The sequence below is a fragment of the Moschus berezovskii genome, chromosome 12 (assembly GCF_049115385.1).
Source record: "Moschus berezovskii isolate FMDL1 chromosome 12, NW_MosBer_1.0, whole genome shotgun sequence".
NCBI classification, from domain to species: Eukaryota; Metazoa; Chordata; class Mammalia; order Artiodactyla; family Moschidae; genus Moschus; species Moschus berezovskii.
In genome coordinates, this window is record NC_142471.1 from 16,255,368 (window position 1) to 16,273,362 (window position 17,995).

Genomic DNA, 17,995 nt, shown 5'->3' on the forward strand with positions numbered 1-17,995 from the left:
AGTATATACAGAAAGAGTATTTTTATGAAAATGAAATTAAATGCTTTGGAAAGACCTGATGTTCCTAAAAGTGTTGCTGGTGAGTCAGATATGGACATGATGACTGCAAGTGATGAAAATTAAAATTGGAAAAATTTTATAGTCAGATTACTTCCCAGATTACTTCAGTTTCTAGATTTCCTTTAAAGATACTGAATCTGAGACTCACAGAAAAAGAGCAGGTGTCAGATAATATGGCCTAAGAAGATCACCAAATTTCCAAACTTCTCATATTGGATGCACTAATTTAAATGTGAATGGCAGTACCAGTGTATCTATGCAGACATGTCCAGAAAGAAAATCAATCTGTTTCTTAAATCCACATTCTTTACCTCACTGTCAAGTGGTGTTGGAAATGAAATCTACAAGTCTGGGTCTTGAAGTCATCAATGTTTTCTAACTATTAAAACACATCTTCAAAGTGGATGTTACATTGTTTAATCCATTACCAGGATTTAAGAAGTCATAGTCAATAAAGGTATCAATATCCAGCAGTCAAGGAGTAATGACTACTTGGCCTCTACCTTGAGAAGCAGTTATGGCTTTTAGTGACCTGCAGGCAGCACATGGAATGAGAATTCACAGTACAAGAACCTGTGGCAGATGATAAAGTCCATAGGAGCTCATTGAGAAAAGCCCTTTCTGCATCCTAGATAGAGCTGGGAGAAGAGCGAAGAGAAGGAGGTTAAGAGTTCAACACAGGACTTGGTCAGTGGGGACAAGAAGGAAGTGGCCAGAGATTCAGAAACGAAAGGCTGGAAGAATGGTTAATAGACAGACTCTACCGAAAAGAAAAGTTCCCTGGGAAGAACATTCAAGGAGAGTGTCACAGAAGGTTTGGAATGGCAGATAGATCTGATTTAACTTCACCCTAAAGATACCAGGAGACAATGAAGGGTTTTGAAGAATGAAAAGGAATCATTAAATCTATATTTTAGCCCAACTTACTGATGGTGGATTAAAGTGTGGGAGAAAATGGAGACAAAACATCTGCAGGTCAATGGTTGTCAATCACCACGCTTCAAGGGTCTCCAGGGGAAACAAACAAACCACTCAGGTTCCACCCAGAGATTCAGCTGGTCTGAGACGGGACTTTTGATAAACACTACTCAAGTGATTCTAATACAAAAACAGAGGTGACCACTCATGAATTAGGTATGTATTAGGTGAGCACTGCTGAATTAGGTTGTTGCAACATGGTTCTATTGATAAATGGGCTTCCCTTGTGGCTCAGCTGGTAAAGAATCTGCCTGAAATGAGGGAGACCTGGGCTCAGTCCCTGGGTTGGGAAGGTCTCCTGGAGAAGGGAAAGCCTACCACTCCAGTATACTGGCCTGGAGAATTCCCTGGACTGTATAGTCCATGGGGTCACAAAGAGTTGGACATGACTGAGTGAATTCCACGATTGATAAATGGAGATTTGAAGGGGAAATAGCAAGTAGAATGGAAAAGAAAGGAGTGCTGAGAAGTGTATTTTTGAAGGTCTGTTGACTGACTTTTAATTCCATGCAAGAGAAGATTAAATTCTCAATGCTAAATTTGTAAATTTTAGCTTTCATATTTGCCTCTCCTCTTTCTCTCACTCTTTATGGCCTGTCCCCCACCTTTTAAAGCAAATTTTCACAGGGTGAAATGGAAGATACGAAGCTTTTCTTGGTAGCATGAGCATCAATTTTTGATAGATAAAGTAATACAGGTTTATGAATTATTCTCAATCAGGAAGGAGACTTACACAGTATGGGGCCTGCTTATCAAGATCCCCAAATCCTCTATGGCACTGCTCCTCAAGTAGTGACTTCATTGTCAATTACAGTTTTGAAATATACATGGAGTTGCTTTGTAGAACTACTCCAACTCCAAACACAGTGTGTGCATCTGTAGTAAAACAATTTTCAATGGAAACAAGTCAAGTGACTTGACAGTCACACTCTTCTAAGCTTAAAACTTTGAGATCAGACCTGGTGCCATGGTGCTTCCAATCACATGAGATGGGAGCCAGTGACAAAGGATAATTTTTTTTTCTCACTAGACTAGAGCTTATACCCTGGATCATGACCATTCAGATAATACCCGTATTCAAAGTTTCCATCAACTTTTAGAGTAAGATATTATGTGCTGGAGTTTGTAGATATTTTACACAGTGATCTAATTTTTGACCACTTCAAAAGAATGAGACTGATTGCACAACTTAAAACAACTGTGACATTCATGCAACAATCTGCCTCCTGAAATACAAACCTCAGACCTGTGGGAGACAGTTTTTTTTTCCCTCACCTCTTCAAACAGGGCATGAGGTATTTATGTCACCTAACAGATCCCTTTTAGGTGTGTGTTTATAGGGGGATATCAGTTCAGTTCAGTTGAGTTCAGTTCAGTTCAGTCGCTCAGTCGTGACCGACTCTTTGCGACCCCATGAATCACAGCACACCAGGCCTCCCTGTCCATCACCAACTCCCGGAGTTCACTCAAACTCATGTCCATTGAGTCGGTGATGCCATCCAGCCATCTCATTCTCTTTTGACCCCGTCTCCTCCTGCCCCTAACCTTTCCCAGCATCAGAGTCTTTTCCAGTGAGTCAACTCATCGCATGAGGTGGCCAAAGTACTGGAGTTTCAGCTTTAGCATCAGTCCTTCCAATGAACACCCAGGACTGGTCTCCTTTAGAATGGACTGGTTGGATCTCCTTGCAGTCCAAGGGACTCTCAAGAGTCTTCTCCAGCACCACAATTCAAAAGCATCAATTCTTCGGCGATCAGCTTTCTTCACAGTCCAACTCTCACATCCATACATGACCACGGGAAAAACCATAGCCTTGACTAGACGGACCTTTGTTGGCAAAGTAATGTCTCTGCTTTTTACAATGCTATCAAGGTGGAGAATTTTGAGCATGACTTTACTAGCGTGTGAGATAAGTGCAATTGTGTGGTAGTTGGAGCATTCTTTGGCATTCCCTTTCTTTGGGATTGGAATGAAGACTGACCTTTTCTAGTCCTGTGGCCACTGCTGAGTTTTCCACATTTGCTGGCATATTGAGTGCAGCACTTTCACAGCATCATCTTTCAGGATTTGAAATAGCTCAATTGGAATTCCATCTCCTCCACTAGCTTTGTTCGTAATGATGCTCTCTAAGGCCCACTTGACTTCACATTCCAAGATGTCTGGCTCTAGGTCAGTGATCATGCCATCGTGATTATCTTTGTCATGAAGCTCTTTTTTGTACAGTTCTTCTGTGTATTCTTGCCACCTTTTCTTAATATCTTCTGCTTCTGTTAGGTCCATACCATTTCTGTCCTTTATCGAGCCGAGCTTTGCATGAAATGTTCCCTTGATATCTCTAATTTTCTTGAAGAGATCTCTCTTTCCTATTCCGCTGTTTTCCTCTATTTCTTTGCATTGATCGCTGAGGAAGGCTTTCTTATCTCTCCTTGCTATTCTTTGGAACTCTGCATTCAGATGCTTATATCTTTCCTTTGCTCCTTTGCTTTTCGCTTCTCTTCTTTTCACAGCTATTTGTAAGGCCTCCTCAGACAGTGATTTTGCTTTTTTGCATTTCTTTTCCATGGGGATGGTCTTGGTCCCTGTCTCCTGTACAATGTTACGAACCTCTGTCCAGAGTTCATCAGGCACTCTATCAATCAGATCTAGTCCCTTAAATCTATTTCTTACTTCCACTGTATAATCATAAGGGATTTGATTTAGGTCATATCTGAATGGTCTAGTGGTTTTCCTTACTTTTTTCAATTTAAGTCTGAATTTGGCAATAAGGAATTCATGATCTGAGCCACGGCCAGCTCCTGATCTTGTTTTTGCTAACTGTATAGAGCATCTCCATCTTTGGCCGTAAAGAATATAATCAATCTGATTTCATAGAGGGGTATAGAGATCTTAAATAAAGGGAAATTCTGTGTGTCTTTTGCATGGCAAATGTTTGAAAAAACTTGAAACCTTTTATTTAGGGAAGACCTGTGGTTATTAAGACTCCATTCTCTTTTATTCGCTCCCTAGTTATTGGAAATAAACCAGCATTTTTTACCCATAAAGAGGGAGGAGGAGGAATACAAGGGGCTGGGGGCTTAACCAGTATGGAAAATGCTTCTAAAGGCTGTCTACACTTGTAATCACCACCAACAAAACCACCCCAAGTACAAGAGGCTGCCTCCACAGATTCCTTCCGATCACTACAAGGCTGCCTTTGTTTGTAAGGATTTTGCTTGGAAGTAACCTCAGTTCATCCCTGAAAATGAGGTCACTGTCCCCTAACACATGTTAGGCATGGTTAGCATCTTTTCACTGGGACTTCTGCCAGGGAGGCCCCTGCTGTTGTACATTTCAAACCTGCCAGGGCTTCTGCACATAGTAGCCGCTCGGAAACTGAAAGGCAAAACAACATTCCCAGCCTTATCTTGACTTAGAGGGGAATGAGAATCAGTTTAAAAAAAGAAATACAGGGCTGGCAGGCTTTTGTTTTTATAAAGGCAGTGGTTTTGCTTTGTTATTGTTGTTTTTTTCTTCTGAGATTTATGTTGCCATGCCGATAAAACCACTCTCATCAAGTCTATTATGATGTAACCTATATCAAAAAGAAGATCCAGAATCCAGGCCCCCTTATCTGGGTGAGATATATTTTCTCACTCATCATTCAGAGTCCTAAAAATTCTCCTGGAGACTGATTAGAAATAAAAATAAATATACAGAAGATGTTTCTCATAGAGGAAACAAACAAACAAACACATTAGTTACCAGTGGTGGGCAAGTGGGCATTTCCAGTCTTTCTCAATGTTAGGTTAATTCTAATTAGCTGCTGAACAAGATTTGTTTGCGTTTGTCTGAAATTTTCTGGAATACAAAGTAGGACTTAAAGGGCCAGTTTCACCTGCCTCCCAAGGGATATAAAACCATTTATATCAGGGAGGGAGAGTTTTGAATGTCTTAATAATATGAGGTCAACATAGTAATCTTTTGCCTTTATTTGTACTAGCCTGGGGCAGAATTTCAAGCCATTTTGACTTAAAACTCTCATTTAAAATTTTTTCCTTACATAATAGAGGCTGCAAGTTCTCTTAGTATATTGTAGACACAGATTATATCCTAACTCTACTATGTGTTAAGTAGAAACTACAAATAATGTTAGGAATTGACAGAACAGAATGATTTGACTGAATGACAGGAGTCCCCACCTCCCCTAAAAACTCCCTGACACTATATGATGGGAATATAGCTCTTGGTATATATCCAAGAGTAAGGGTATATACACCTTACAGCTCATGGTAAATAAACGGTTTATTTCCCCAATGAGCAAACATGGAAAAGTGTTCATGAAAGTTCTATTGTAGCCAGAGTACCTTATACAAGATATGGAACAAGGTGTAGCTCTTTACCCAAAATGTGTTTGAAGCTTTAAATGCAAACCAAACGAATTCCTCATTCCATCCAAGGACATTTCAGATAGGGCGAGCTAGTCTTGATTTACATCAGAGTGAAGCTATACAAGAGGGATACGTTATTTTAAGATTCATAAAATATTTATCTTTGGTTATTCTGAAATGATAAAGATCCAAATAAGTAAGCAGGAAAATAGCCACAGATGGAGAAATCATTCCTGCAAAGACTGTTTTGCAGGTACCTTCATTACCAGGCTTGTTTGATATCTTTGCTGTGTTTAGGCATGTTTCAGGTTATCTCTTGGGACAAAGAAGCACTAGAGAAATGGTAACATGTTGTTGGGGAAAAAAAAGTCTATTCTCAGCACTCTCGGTGCCCAACAATTCAGAAAATGGAACAGCCCTGGAGAATTTTCCATTTTTGTTTTTTTTTTCACATCTTCATCCACAAAGATGGAATATTACAGCAAGGAAGATTTAGTCTTTGGGGAATTTTAATCATCTTTATTTTAGGGAATTATTTTCCCCATTGAGATACAATAAGAATGCAGTGGAAGGCTGCATAAAAGAGCAGTTCCTGTTAGTCTGCAATGTGTCCATTTTGTAGATGGCAGGCTTTCCAAAACGTAAGACTGAATGCCTTTTTCCACTTGTTAGGTAGAAGGCGAGTGCCGAACAAAAAAAAATATAGCCATTTGGGGTCTTAAAATTTCTCATTGTCAGTCATCCCTGTCTCTCTTCCTGCTATGCTTCATCTAGTTCATCTGTCTCAATTATTTCCCACGTGAACTTGTCTTTTAAGAAATCTGTTTTTGCTCTCCCATGAGTGATGGCTGCCTATAAAATACCTGATGCATAATCCATACTTCACCTTGGGAAATGGCTGTCTTAAAGGAGCAGGCTCCCCTACCCCGGGAAAGATCAGCTGACATGTATCTCATGCTGCCTTCAATTACAATTGTGTTACAGCACGAGTGTCACTTATGTATGTGCCCTTGACTGACCTCAGCAGTATGTACTAAATCTCAAGACACATAGCCCTGAACTACTACACTGTTAAGCAAAGATTTATCATACAGATGATTAAATCTTAGCCTTAATAAACAGCTTTGCTTGGTATTAACAAAAGTAAGGTACGTTTCTGCTGCTGGCATTTTTTGCACACACTTTGTTTTTTGAGGTAGGTAGAGATCAACTCATCATTTCTACTGTATAAAGAGGAAACTGAAGCAAAGACGGGCATGACTTGCTTAACTAGTTAGAAAATTGCTGAAAAGATCATTTGAGATTCCTGGTTTTAATGTTCTTCCCACTACTGCATAGTCCAAGAGCAAGAAGGAATTCATCCACAATTTTATGCTATGCACTAATAAAAAGAATTGGTTGAAGACTTTCCTGTCAGACTCCTAGGATGAATGGGATCTCCAAGGTCAACTGGTACAGCCTCCCCACTCTCTCCTTACGCAGCCATCCCACAGGATGCTGTCGGGCACAATAACACATCTATCTCAACAGTGTGACCCACGTCTCACAGATGAAGAGGACTAAAAACAACAGACGACTTTGTCTCTTTAGACATCAAATGAAGCTGCTGAAGCCCAATGGTCGAAATATTATGCAGTCAACATTTGGGGCTCTATAAGCACCTTTGTTTACAAAACAAATACCAGGTTGTTGCATATCTCGGCTGAACAACATTGATGAGAACAGATTGCAGAGTTCCTTAGAAATCCCATCTCGTAATACTAAGATACCATTACTTATCACTTAAAGAAATACAGAGCAAAAAAAAAAAAAAGAAATACAGAGCAGTTACTTCTGGCATCAAGTGTGGTGGATGATATAAAATACGTCAAATGTTTGGGATTTTTCCATTAATTTGGTATGTTGTGAATCAGAACAAGGATGTCAGGACTTCATGCTTAAGGATCCTTATTATGTAGGAGGTACTGGCATGAGTCCTAAAATATTTAATTCAGGGAACTATTCACATTTTAAATATAGCAACTGAAAACAGTGATAAGCTAAAATTGGTCGAGGTATCAGGAGAAAAGAGAAAGTATTTACTATGGAAATGAACATTTTCCCAACGTTTTTCTTTTCTTTTTATGAGATCAAGAAATAAACAGTTTGCTTTTTAGTGTGGATAGACTTGATGTTGCAAACATAACTATTTTCTTCTGGTGCATAAATGTACTATATATGGTCTGGATCAACAAGGTAATCACAATATGCTGGACTTCGCTTCCTGGTCAGATAATTAGAGGCTTGGGGTTAAAAACCCAGAGGAATTGAAGGGGGAGGCCGACTATACCAGAGGGAGATGTTAGCTAGTGAAAGGAAGGGTTCTTGAATTTATCATCCTAAAATGTTGTGTGCCAGCTGGTATAGCTGAAGCCTTGCTGTATATGAAACTATCTGCCTTTTTTGGGGATCCTTGCAGGGAGGGTCTGATTCTTTTCAAAACCAATATACCAAAATGCTACTGCTCTTTTCCATTTTAACTTTTCATTTCTACTTGAGTTCTCTGATCAACAAAGGAGTCTTAGGAGCACTTGGTGAAAATATAACTAAATAAGTTCTTATGGGAATGAATAAAATATTTTTAAAAATAAGCTCAAATCACTAGTGAAGTCAAATATAGATAGATGATAGATTTGGGATTCTTAAATATTCTTCAAGTGACATTAACAATTTTCCAGAACAACAATTGTAGTGGGTTGACCAAAAACTTTGTTTGGGTTTTTCTTTAAGATGTTAAAAAAAAACCTGAAGGAACATGCTAACCCAATAATTAAATCTTCACACTGAGTGCAGTAAAAGGGAACAGAGGGTTGCTCAGTTGTAAAGAATCTGCCGGCCAATGAAGAAGACATGGGATTAATCCCTCATCTGGGAAGATCCCAGAGTCCCTGCACCGCATCTACTGAACCCATGCTCTAGAGCCCGGAAGCTGCAACTACTGAGCCCACGTGTCCTAGAGATCATGCTCTGCAACAAGAAAAGCTGCCACAATAAGAAGCCTGTCTATTGCAACTAGAGAGTAACCCCAGCTCACCACAACTAGAGGAAAGCCTGCAGAGCAACAAAGACCCAGCACAGCCAAAAATAAATAAATTTAAAACATTATTTAAAAAGTGGGGGTGGGGGTTGGGGGTGGGGACAGAGAGAGAAAGCAGGTAGTGCCTGGAAGTGCCAAAGATCTTTTTCAAAGTACAATGAAAACTCATGGTAAAGATAAAGAAGGATTTTTTTTTTTCACTACATAAAGTAAAACATTTAAGAATAGACTTTATTCTAAAGTTAAGTTACCCAGTGAAACATGTAGTCATAAGCAGTCACAACATGGTAGGAGACTTTGAAATATCCTGTTACACTATGATCTATCAGCAAAGACATACTACACGGATCCTGGGAAGAATGGCTCATGTTTAAGGAGCTTCTCTTCATGCAGAAGATAAAGGTACTAAGTCAGGGTTAGCACATCATATATGTTTTTTAAGGGTTTGGAGGAAGATCTAACCTAATTTATCCCATCCTATCAGCAAATGCTTTTGAACTGTGATGCTGGAGAAGACTTTTGAGAGTCCCATGGACAGCAAGAAGATCAAATCAGTTAATCCTAAAGGAAATTAATCCTGAATATTTATTGGAAGGACTGATGCAGAAGCTGAAGCTCTAATACTTTGGCCACCTGATGCAAAGAGCCAGCTCACTGGAAAAGATCCTGGTGCTGAGAAAGACTGAGGGCAAGAGAAGAAGTGGATGACAGAGGATGAGATGTTTGGATAGCATCACTGACTCAATGGACATGAGCTTGAGCAAATTCTGGGAGATAGTGAAGGACAGGGAAGCGTGGCATGCTATAGTCCATGGGGTTGCAAAGAGTTCGACATGTCTGAGCAACTGAATGACAATCAGCTAGTCAATATATTTTGATGATTGCAGAATTCAGACTCTGGAGCCAAAATGCCTCAGTTCAGCATCTGGTTCTACAGCTTACAAACTGTGTGACACTGGAAAAGATACTAAAACATACTGTAGCTCTGTTTCCTCATCTATAAAATGAGAACACCAGTAAAATTGAACTTGTAGGGCTTGTTGATAAGCTTAGTAGTAATAGTAGTAGTTTAGTTGTTAACTTATGTCTGACTCTTGCAACCCCACAGACTATAGCCCTCCAGGCTCCTCTTTCCATGGGATTCTCCAGACTACAATATTGGAGTGGGTTGCCATTTCCTTCTCCAGGGGATCTTCCCAATCCAATCATCTTACCCAGGTCGCCTGCATTGCAGGCAGATTCTTTATTGACTGAGCTATAGGGAAGAAGGGAGATGACACATGCAAAGCAGTCAGAAATGGCCTGGCACACAGACAGCCCTTAATTAATGCTAGTCATTATTACCATTTCAAACTTTTTTAAAGTTAAGGTTTTTGCTTGGTTGGTTACAGCTATGAGCAGAAGAGTCAAATGAACGCAACTGTTCACACAGGATCTGAACTCATAAACTGACCTGATTTGACCAATGCTTTCAGCAACTAAGCATGCAAACCAGGCCAGAGAACATCCACAGTGAATTCTGCCTAGAGCAGTGCTTCTCAAACTTGTCTCAGGGTTCCTTTCCACTCTTAAACATTACTGAGGAGCCCCAAAGAGCTTTTGATTCAGACGGTTATAACTTTTACTACTGACCATATTAGGAGATAAAACTGAGTATTAAACACACACTTATTGATTTAAAATAACAGTAACACACTTATTACATGGTAACATAAAATATATACCTCATGAAAAAGAAATAAATTTTCCAAAAACCAAAAAACTGTAAAGGATGAGAAGACTGGTACTGGTTTATAGTTTTGCAATTCTCTTTAATGTCTGACAGTAGAAGACCTGATTCTTGTATTTACTTTGGCATTCAATCTTTGGCCATGTGTTGTTTTGGAAATCTGACCTCAAACAGATAATGTAGTTAGAGAAGAAGGGATGTCAGAGACACTCTTCTGGAAGAGTGCAGGGACACCCAGGGAGTCCTGGACCACACTTTGAGAATGGCTGTCACACACAGACCAAGTGTGTGTGACAGCAAGTTGTCAAAGACTTACTTCATGGTATGGAGGACTACTTTCTCTGAACAGGAGAATATAAGCAAGAGTCATGACTGAGCCAGAAATGATACATGAGAAACAACACATTCTACTGCAAGTGGTCCCGCCATATCAGAACAATAGTGTGAAAATTCTCTAGAACCTTGTCCTTGTATAAACGCAGCTCTAGAGGCCAATCCTGGGAATCCTCTGGACTGGAAATAAGTTTCATTTTGTTCACTAAGACAGAAAGCTAGCTAGTACATTTTCCTGTTTAAAATAATCAAATATTGAAAAATAATTGCCGTTTATTATAAGACTAAATGGTGGCTAGAAGGCCAAACATTATTTTAAGTCTCATTAATGAAAAATTTCTGGCTCCTTTTCAGCTGTATAACTAATACCATGTTTACTTTCAATTTAATTCAACATTCTTTTGATGAGAAGCTACACTCTTCAGAAATGAAGAATTATTTTAAAAATTCTAACAACTTTTTTATTGAGTGCTTAACATGTGCCAAACTCTGGGGCTCAAAGATGAGTAAGACAGTCTGTTTAAAAAGTTACAGTGCTAATCAAAGTATAAATTATCTTATTGATATAAGTGTTTTAAAAATATAACAGAATAATCACTGAATTACAGAAACATGTAAATCGGTAATATATCAGAATGATGCTGAGTTAGAACATAATATAATCAAGAATTCAAGACTAAAGAAAATTGAAGCATACCCAGATTTTACAAAACATTATTTAACATTATTGACTTTTTCTACTCTTTAAATGGAAACAACATTCACGTGCCACTTGTCCAAAGAAAAACAGCATTAACTTCTCAGTATTCTCTGGAAATAATTGTCTATCTTGAACACATACATACACCCACATCTTCATTTCATATAATAAAAAAGGGACTACTAAAATTAAAAAATTAGATTCTTTATAGACTGTAACGCTTAAAAATGATTAGCTAGTTAACTGGAGATATGTGCCTGAAATTTGTTATATAATCTAATATTTATCAACAGTCTAATTAAAAGGTATAGTTTAATTTTGATTGATTACTAACTTTTGCAATATACTCTGGGGCTATAATAAAAAGAAAATATAACAAATATTTGCATTAGGATAAAAGAGCTGGCAAATATATTTTGTTTCATAACTGAAAAGGCCTTAACATTATAAAGAGAACGACTATTCAATATAGACATGACAGATTTTAAATTCTCTTTTGTTCAAACTAATATTGATTAAACTTGGTTATTGCACAGATTTATAACTGAGAAGAGGTAGTATCTGTATACTGTCATACAAAAGAAAATAAATTTAGCTGATAAGTAAATATCATATTAACTATATAACAAAGTTTTTACTTTAATACAAGAAACGAAAAGGTTGGCAAAAGAGTTAGTTCCGTTTTTTTTTTCGTAAAATCTTGTATATAGATAGTATCGGCAGTAAACTGATAGGTTTTGTGATTTCTGTTTTAAGCTAAATTATATAAAATTTTCTACTTGCTCTCAACTTCTTAGAGTGAAAATCATCAACAATAAAATTAGGGAGTCTCCTAACAGATAAATATATTTATTAATGGATTATTAAACCAAATCTACAAAATTAAACACATCTGAGTTGGAATATAGAAAGTAATAACAAGAATTTCTATCTGGTATTATCATAAAATACCTTTATAGGATTTAAATGTAATTCACAGCGATTGAAAGATCTTATTATTAACTGCCTCTAAACTGTACATTAAAATTACATTAAATTTGAGCTTTGCTCAATATTATTAGTGTCTAGATTTTTTTTTGGCATGAGCATTATTTAAAAGTTCAACTTTAAGACTTAAGTTTTCATCAAGGCTTAATGGTAAAATTAGTTCCATAAAGGCTTGATTTATTAGCAACCCATGAGAATTTCTAACATTGGCAAAGGTATACATACGTTCATATTTTTAAAAGGTTTGTGCTGGAAATCTTTCACAATAAGAAGCTGTAAAATCACTGTAAGTTTCTTCCATAACACAACTAAGCAGTCCTGTAGAAAAATCTCTAAACAACTCTATAGAAACCCCAAGCCAAACAGGAGTAAGAGGTATTAATGATCATTTGGGAAAATGTAATTATCTACAATACCCTCTTTGCAAGGATTTTATCCATAGTTCAGCTCATGCAGATGAACTGTTCAGTCTTCAAGCCAGAGTTGAAACCAGGAGATGAAGAATCCTTATTCATTGTCCAACCAAGCCCAGTCCAGCAAGAGTACATGCTACTCTATTGTGACGCGACTTCTGTGTGATCTGCATCGGGTCAGTACCCTTCCAGAGTCACTGCTTAGGGCAGGATAATTTCAAATTCAGTCTGTCGTTTTACTACATGCTTTTTCAAACAGCATGCCCACCAAAACAGAAAATGCTGCACATATGGGCTGAGATCAAATGCTTTCACCATTCAGTTGATATATTCTGACACAAGGCAGAAACAAGATGGTCTGCTTTTATTCATTTTTTCCTTTCAGATCTCAGATCTTTCCTTTTTAAATTAATTTATTACTTTGTAAAAGGCCAAAGTTTTTACATGCTTTAATAGCTGTCATATTTGCGCTTGGCTCAAAACTTCCTAGCAATTAATATTTCTCAAAGTCAAGTCTCACTAGGTAATCAGCAAATGTCATTATGATTATATCTAAAATTTTCAGTTCTACAACTAATCGAACAGAATGCATATCTAAAAGTCAACCTTCAATATAACTCTTAATTTTTAATGGGTGATTATTTTTAGAGTGACATAACATGATTTTTAGGTGGGACCCACCTGCCAATATGTTTACATTACTAGCAAATTACAACTGATGCCAGGAATTCATGAAAAACATTCATATCTTTATTCTGAATCTCAATGTTTAATCTAAAAAGTCCTTTCTTTTAAGGCACATGTTTGAAAATTCTCGCTCAGATTAAAATCTCATAGATGTCTACTGTTGAATATAGCAATATTCCATAAAGATCATAACAGAATATTCTTTGCTAAAAAGATTAACCTATCTTTAAGAATACCAAGATTAAAACTGAATCCATTTAAAATAAGGTTCCAAGTTGTGAGAGAGTTCTCCGAATTGCTTTCTGCAGCACCAAGAAATGACAGTTCTTTTCTCAAAACCATTAGCATGTGTGTCTACCAGAGAATGGATCCAGGATAAATGTCTTTATTTCCATGATGTCTTCTAGTCACTATCACCATTTCATATGAAAGGCTCATCTTACATTCCAGGATTTAATATATTGAATTAATAGCAAATACTTCTCCCTTCTATTCATAGTGTCCTCATAGTCGGATAAACAGACTAACTGAAAAGGCAGGTAGAAACAAGAAATCACATGAAATCCTGAACTCTGCCGTAATCTAAATAGCATTTTATGAATCCTTCACAATCAAATACATCAAAAGTTTATGAACATCACACCAAATATCTCTTTCCCATATAGTATCCCTTAAGGGGAAAAGACTTACTATGCTAGTTCTTTAAAATTAAATGAGAGGACTTATTTATATCTATGGGCAATTCTATGAAAACAAAAGTAACATTACACTTCCAACCTCCAAATTACATACTCCATCCACTATTTGTATTTGCATGAGTTTCAAAAACAAATTTTAACCCTATACTGTTTTTTTCTCAACTGTAAAGGTCCATATCCTCGATACCAATTAATACAGCAAAAAAGGCTGAGTTTAAAGCTCTCAGATTTCTCTGGAGAAAAGTGTGACAATTCAAACTTTCTTACATTCTTGGGTCCACTGGGCCCTTCCTGCACCCCAAACTGCCCACTGTCTTTCTGCATGTGAATAAGCAACCTCTTAAGACCGGCCTGAGATGAGTACCTTCCAAGTTACATCTGAGGCGAAACATACCTAGAATCCAGATCCCAGCAAAACAGAAAGAAAGGACACCCATTGCCCCCCAACACGTGGAACTCAGGCGATCCACGGTGCAGAGAAGCAGGCTTCCTTCTTACCTGCCAACAAACATTTTGTAAAAGGCACAACTAATCAGACCCAAAACAGCACTTTCTGTAAGGAAAATGCATTTCATTCCGAAACGTAGATGCTTACTTGTTCTGGGAAGCTGTCTCCCTCTTCCACTGCCATTCTCTGTGGCCAAGTATGAAACCTGATAACTCAATTAGTTAACACTCTGGACACAGCATTGCGTCTAAAAATATCCACCTTGGGGAATGTAAAGGTTTCCCCTGACTCCTAGTAAGGAGGTCCAAACTGGTCAGAATGTCCCTAAGTATTGAAACAAGGGGTGGGTGGAGGCAAGGATGGCCGATGCCTTGGTCCTTACAAACAACATAGTATCCCAGCATTCCCCTCGGACTTACCATATCTGTGGCTTCCAGTCAAGCTGCATGTATTTAGTCATGATATGGGGATGCCGAAAATAGCAGGGCAATCAGCTGGGAGTGTACCCTGGCTGCTGGGAATCACTCATGAAACCAGCTTTTGTCATTCTGCTTATCAGCACTTTCCTCTGTATGCAGGCTACTCTGACATTCCTTCTAAAGACAATACCACCATTTTCTCCTCCTCTGGGATCCAGTCAGACCCACCCTTTACTATTGAGCTTTTTCAGCTTCTAATTTCTTTTCTGCATTAGCTTCACTATTGAAGATATGGATACACACACACACACACACACACACACACACACACACGTTAAAGCATACTGTACTACCAAGGAGAGTTATCTTACAAACTTAATATCCTTCTGTCCAAGGACAAATATAGTTGATGACCTTTTAAAAAATACAGCACTGTAAGAAGCTCATGAGTACAATCAGAAAAAAATACTCATGGAATGCTTCTGATCAATGTTTTTCAATTTAAATTTTCTTTTAATAATTGAATTCAGTTTTTCAGATTTGGGGCATACAGTACTTAGGTAACTTTTTACTAGTCTTACCCTTGAGCTCAAGAGTCAAAGCCCTAAAAATAATTCCATCATCCTAAGAAATTGCATTTATGTTTCATTTAGAACAGTTCTAATCAATGGGTCCCTCAGATCTGTCAGAAGTGAAGGAACGCATTCGTGGTGAACTGAATTCAATTTTGAGAAGGCCAATGTGTATGTCTATTTGCTCTCTGTCTGTTTACGGAGAGCCTACCCGGTCAGCCACTCCTGTAGGCGCTGGTGAGGGTGAGCAAGGAAAGACAATAAGCAAATTAAAAGAAAAATCCCTCCCTTAAGAAAGCTTATATTCCAGCAGGGACAGGGCAGACAGACTCTAAGCGATAAACATAAGAAAGAAGCTATTGAGTACAATCAACAGAAAAAGTACTGTGGAAAAAGAGTAAAAAGGGGGGATTATAAAATGTGTTTAGGGAGGGGGTGTGTAAGCCTGATACTAATAATACTGGTAAAATATTAACCATGTATATAGCATAGGATTTTATGTTAATAATATAATTACTAGTATAGTATAACTAATACTGTATAATATTAATAGCCACATGAAATTTCAATTTCTGTAGGTCACTTCCATGTACATACCAGCAATTACATATGGTTTAATAATATAATCGTAGTTGTCATCATCATCATCATTTAATAGTTATTAAGGATGCTGCTTCACTGACTATGCCAAAGCCTTTGACTGTGTGGACCACAATAAACTGTGGAAAATTCTGAAAGAGATGGGAATACCAGACCACCTGACCTGCCTCTTGAGAAACCTGTATGCAGGTCAGGAAGCAACAGTTAGAACTGGACATGGAACAAGAGACTGGTTCCAAACAGGAGAAGGAGTACGTCAAGGCTGTATATTGTCACCATGCTTATTTAACTTATATGCAGAGTACATCAGAACGCTGGGCTGGAAGAAGCACAAGCTGGAATCAAGATTGCCGGGAGAAGTATCAATAATCTCAGATACGCAGATGACACCACCGTTATGGCAGAAAGTGAAGAGGAACTCAAAAGCCTCTTGAGGAAAGTGAAAGAGGAGAGTGAAAAGGTTGGCTTGAAGCTCAACATTCAGAAAACAAAGATCATGGCATCTGGTCCCATCACTTCATGGGAAATAGATGGGGAAACCATGAAAATAGTGTCAGACTTTATTTTGGGGCTCCAAAGTCACTGCAGATGCTGACTGCAGCCATGAAATTAAAAGACGCTTACTCCTTGGAAGGAAAGTTATGACCAACCTAGATAGCATATTAAAAAGCAGAGGCATTACTTTGCCAACCAAGGTCCGTCTAGTCAAGGCTATGGTTTTTCCAGTGGTCATGTATGGATGTGAGAGCTGGACTGTGAAGAAGGCCGATCGCCGAAGAATTGATGCTTTTGAACTGTGGTGCTGGAGAATACGCTTGCGAGTCCCTTGGACTGCAAGGAGATCCAACCAGTTCATTCTAAAGGAGATCAATCCTGGGTGTTCATTGGAAAGACTGATGCTGAGGCTGAAACTCCAATACTTTGGCCACCTAATGCGAAGAGTTGACTCACTGGAAAAGACTCTGATGCTGGGAGGGATTGGGGGCGGGAGGAGACGGGGACGACAGAATGAGATGGCTGGATGGTATCACCGACTCGATGCACATGAGTTTGAGTGAACTCCGGGAGCTGGTGATGGACAGGGAGGCCTGGCGTGCTGTGATTCATGGGGTCGCAAAGAGTCGGACACGACTGAGCGACTGAACTGAACTGAACTGAACTGAAGGCTGCTGCAGGCAAGGCACTATATTAATTTCTTACATATCGCTTCACTGTGAAGCACTCTCTCTTTACAATTGTGAGCAGGACACTAGTGTTCATGTAGGTTAAGTAACTTGCCAAGGACACCAGTTAGGAAGTAGCCAGAATTTACATCTAATTCTATAGGATTCTTAAGGGAACGTTGCACACTGCCAGCCAACAACAGGTACATGTTTTCTTGGCCCTCAATGTGCTTTAGATATATTTTCAGTTGGAAACACTGAAAAATCACTGAGAGATATATCAAAATCTATAGTTCCTGTTCAAAAAATAAATAATGTGAGGATCTGGCAAGTCAAGGCCCACCATTCGCTGGGTCACGACTCCGGCATTGAGCTATGGCTTCCTGCCTCCGCTCTTAGCGTCTCTATGGTCTGACTATGGTCTGTTTCACTCCTTGACGTTAGGCGGCTACTATCCAGAGGCATGTGGTATTGGGCCTCTTTTCTAAAATCTAGGCTTAGAGACAGAGTGAAGTAAATCAGTAAGAGAAAAACAAGTGTTGTATATTAACATGTATATGTTGAATCTAGAAAAATGATACAGATGATCTTATTGGCAAAGCAGAAGTAGAGACCAAATATATATCAAGGGGGAAAGGAGGTAGGGTGGGAGGAATTGGGAGATCGGGATTGATGTATATATATATACACTATTGATATTATGTATAAAATAGGTAACTCAGGAGAGCCTGCTGTATAGCACAGGGGACTCTACTCAATGCTCTG

At 38.4% G+C, this 17,995-nt stretch overlaps 1 protein-coding gene across 12 annotated transcripts in view; it reads right to left on the reverse strand.

Annotated features, from left to right (window-relative positions):
• The window catches only part of ANK3 (ankyrin 3), a 765,692-nt gene that overhangs the window by 278,099 nt on the left and 469,598 nt on the right, over nucleotides 1-17,995 (reverse strand). Inside the window, exon 1 of one of the 12 annotated variants that reach the window (XM_088841903.1) lies at nucleotides 14,624-14,899. The exons of the other annotated variants lie outside the window; for them this stretch is intronic. Within the exon in view, the coding sequence (XP_088698029.1) occupies nucleotides 14,624-14,659 (36 nt within the window). The 5' untranslated portion in view covers nucleotides 14,660-14,899. Of the gene's footprint in view, nucleotides 1-14,623; nucleotides 14,900-17,995 lie in introns of those variants that run through there. 12 annotated transcript variants of the gene reach the window in all.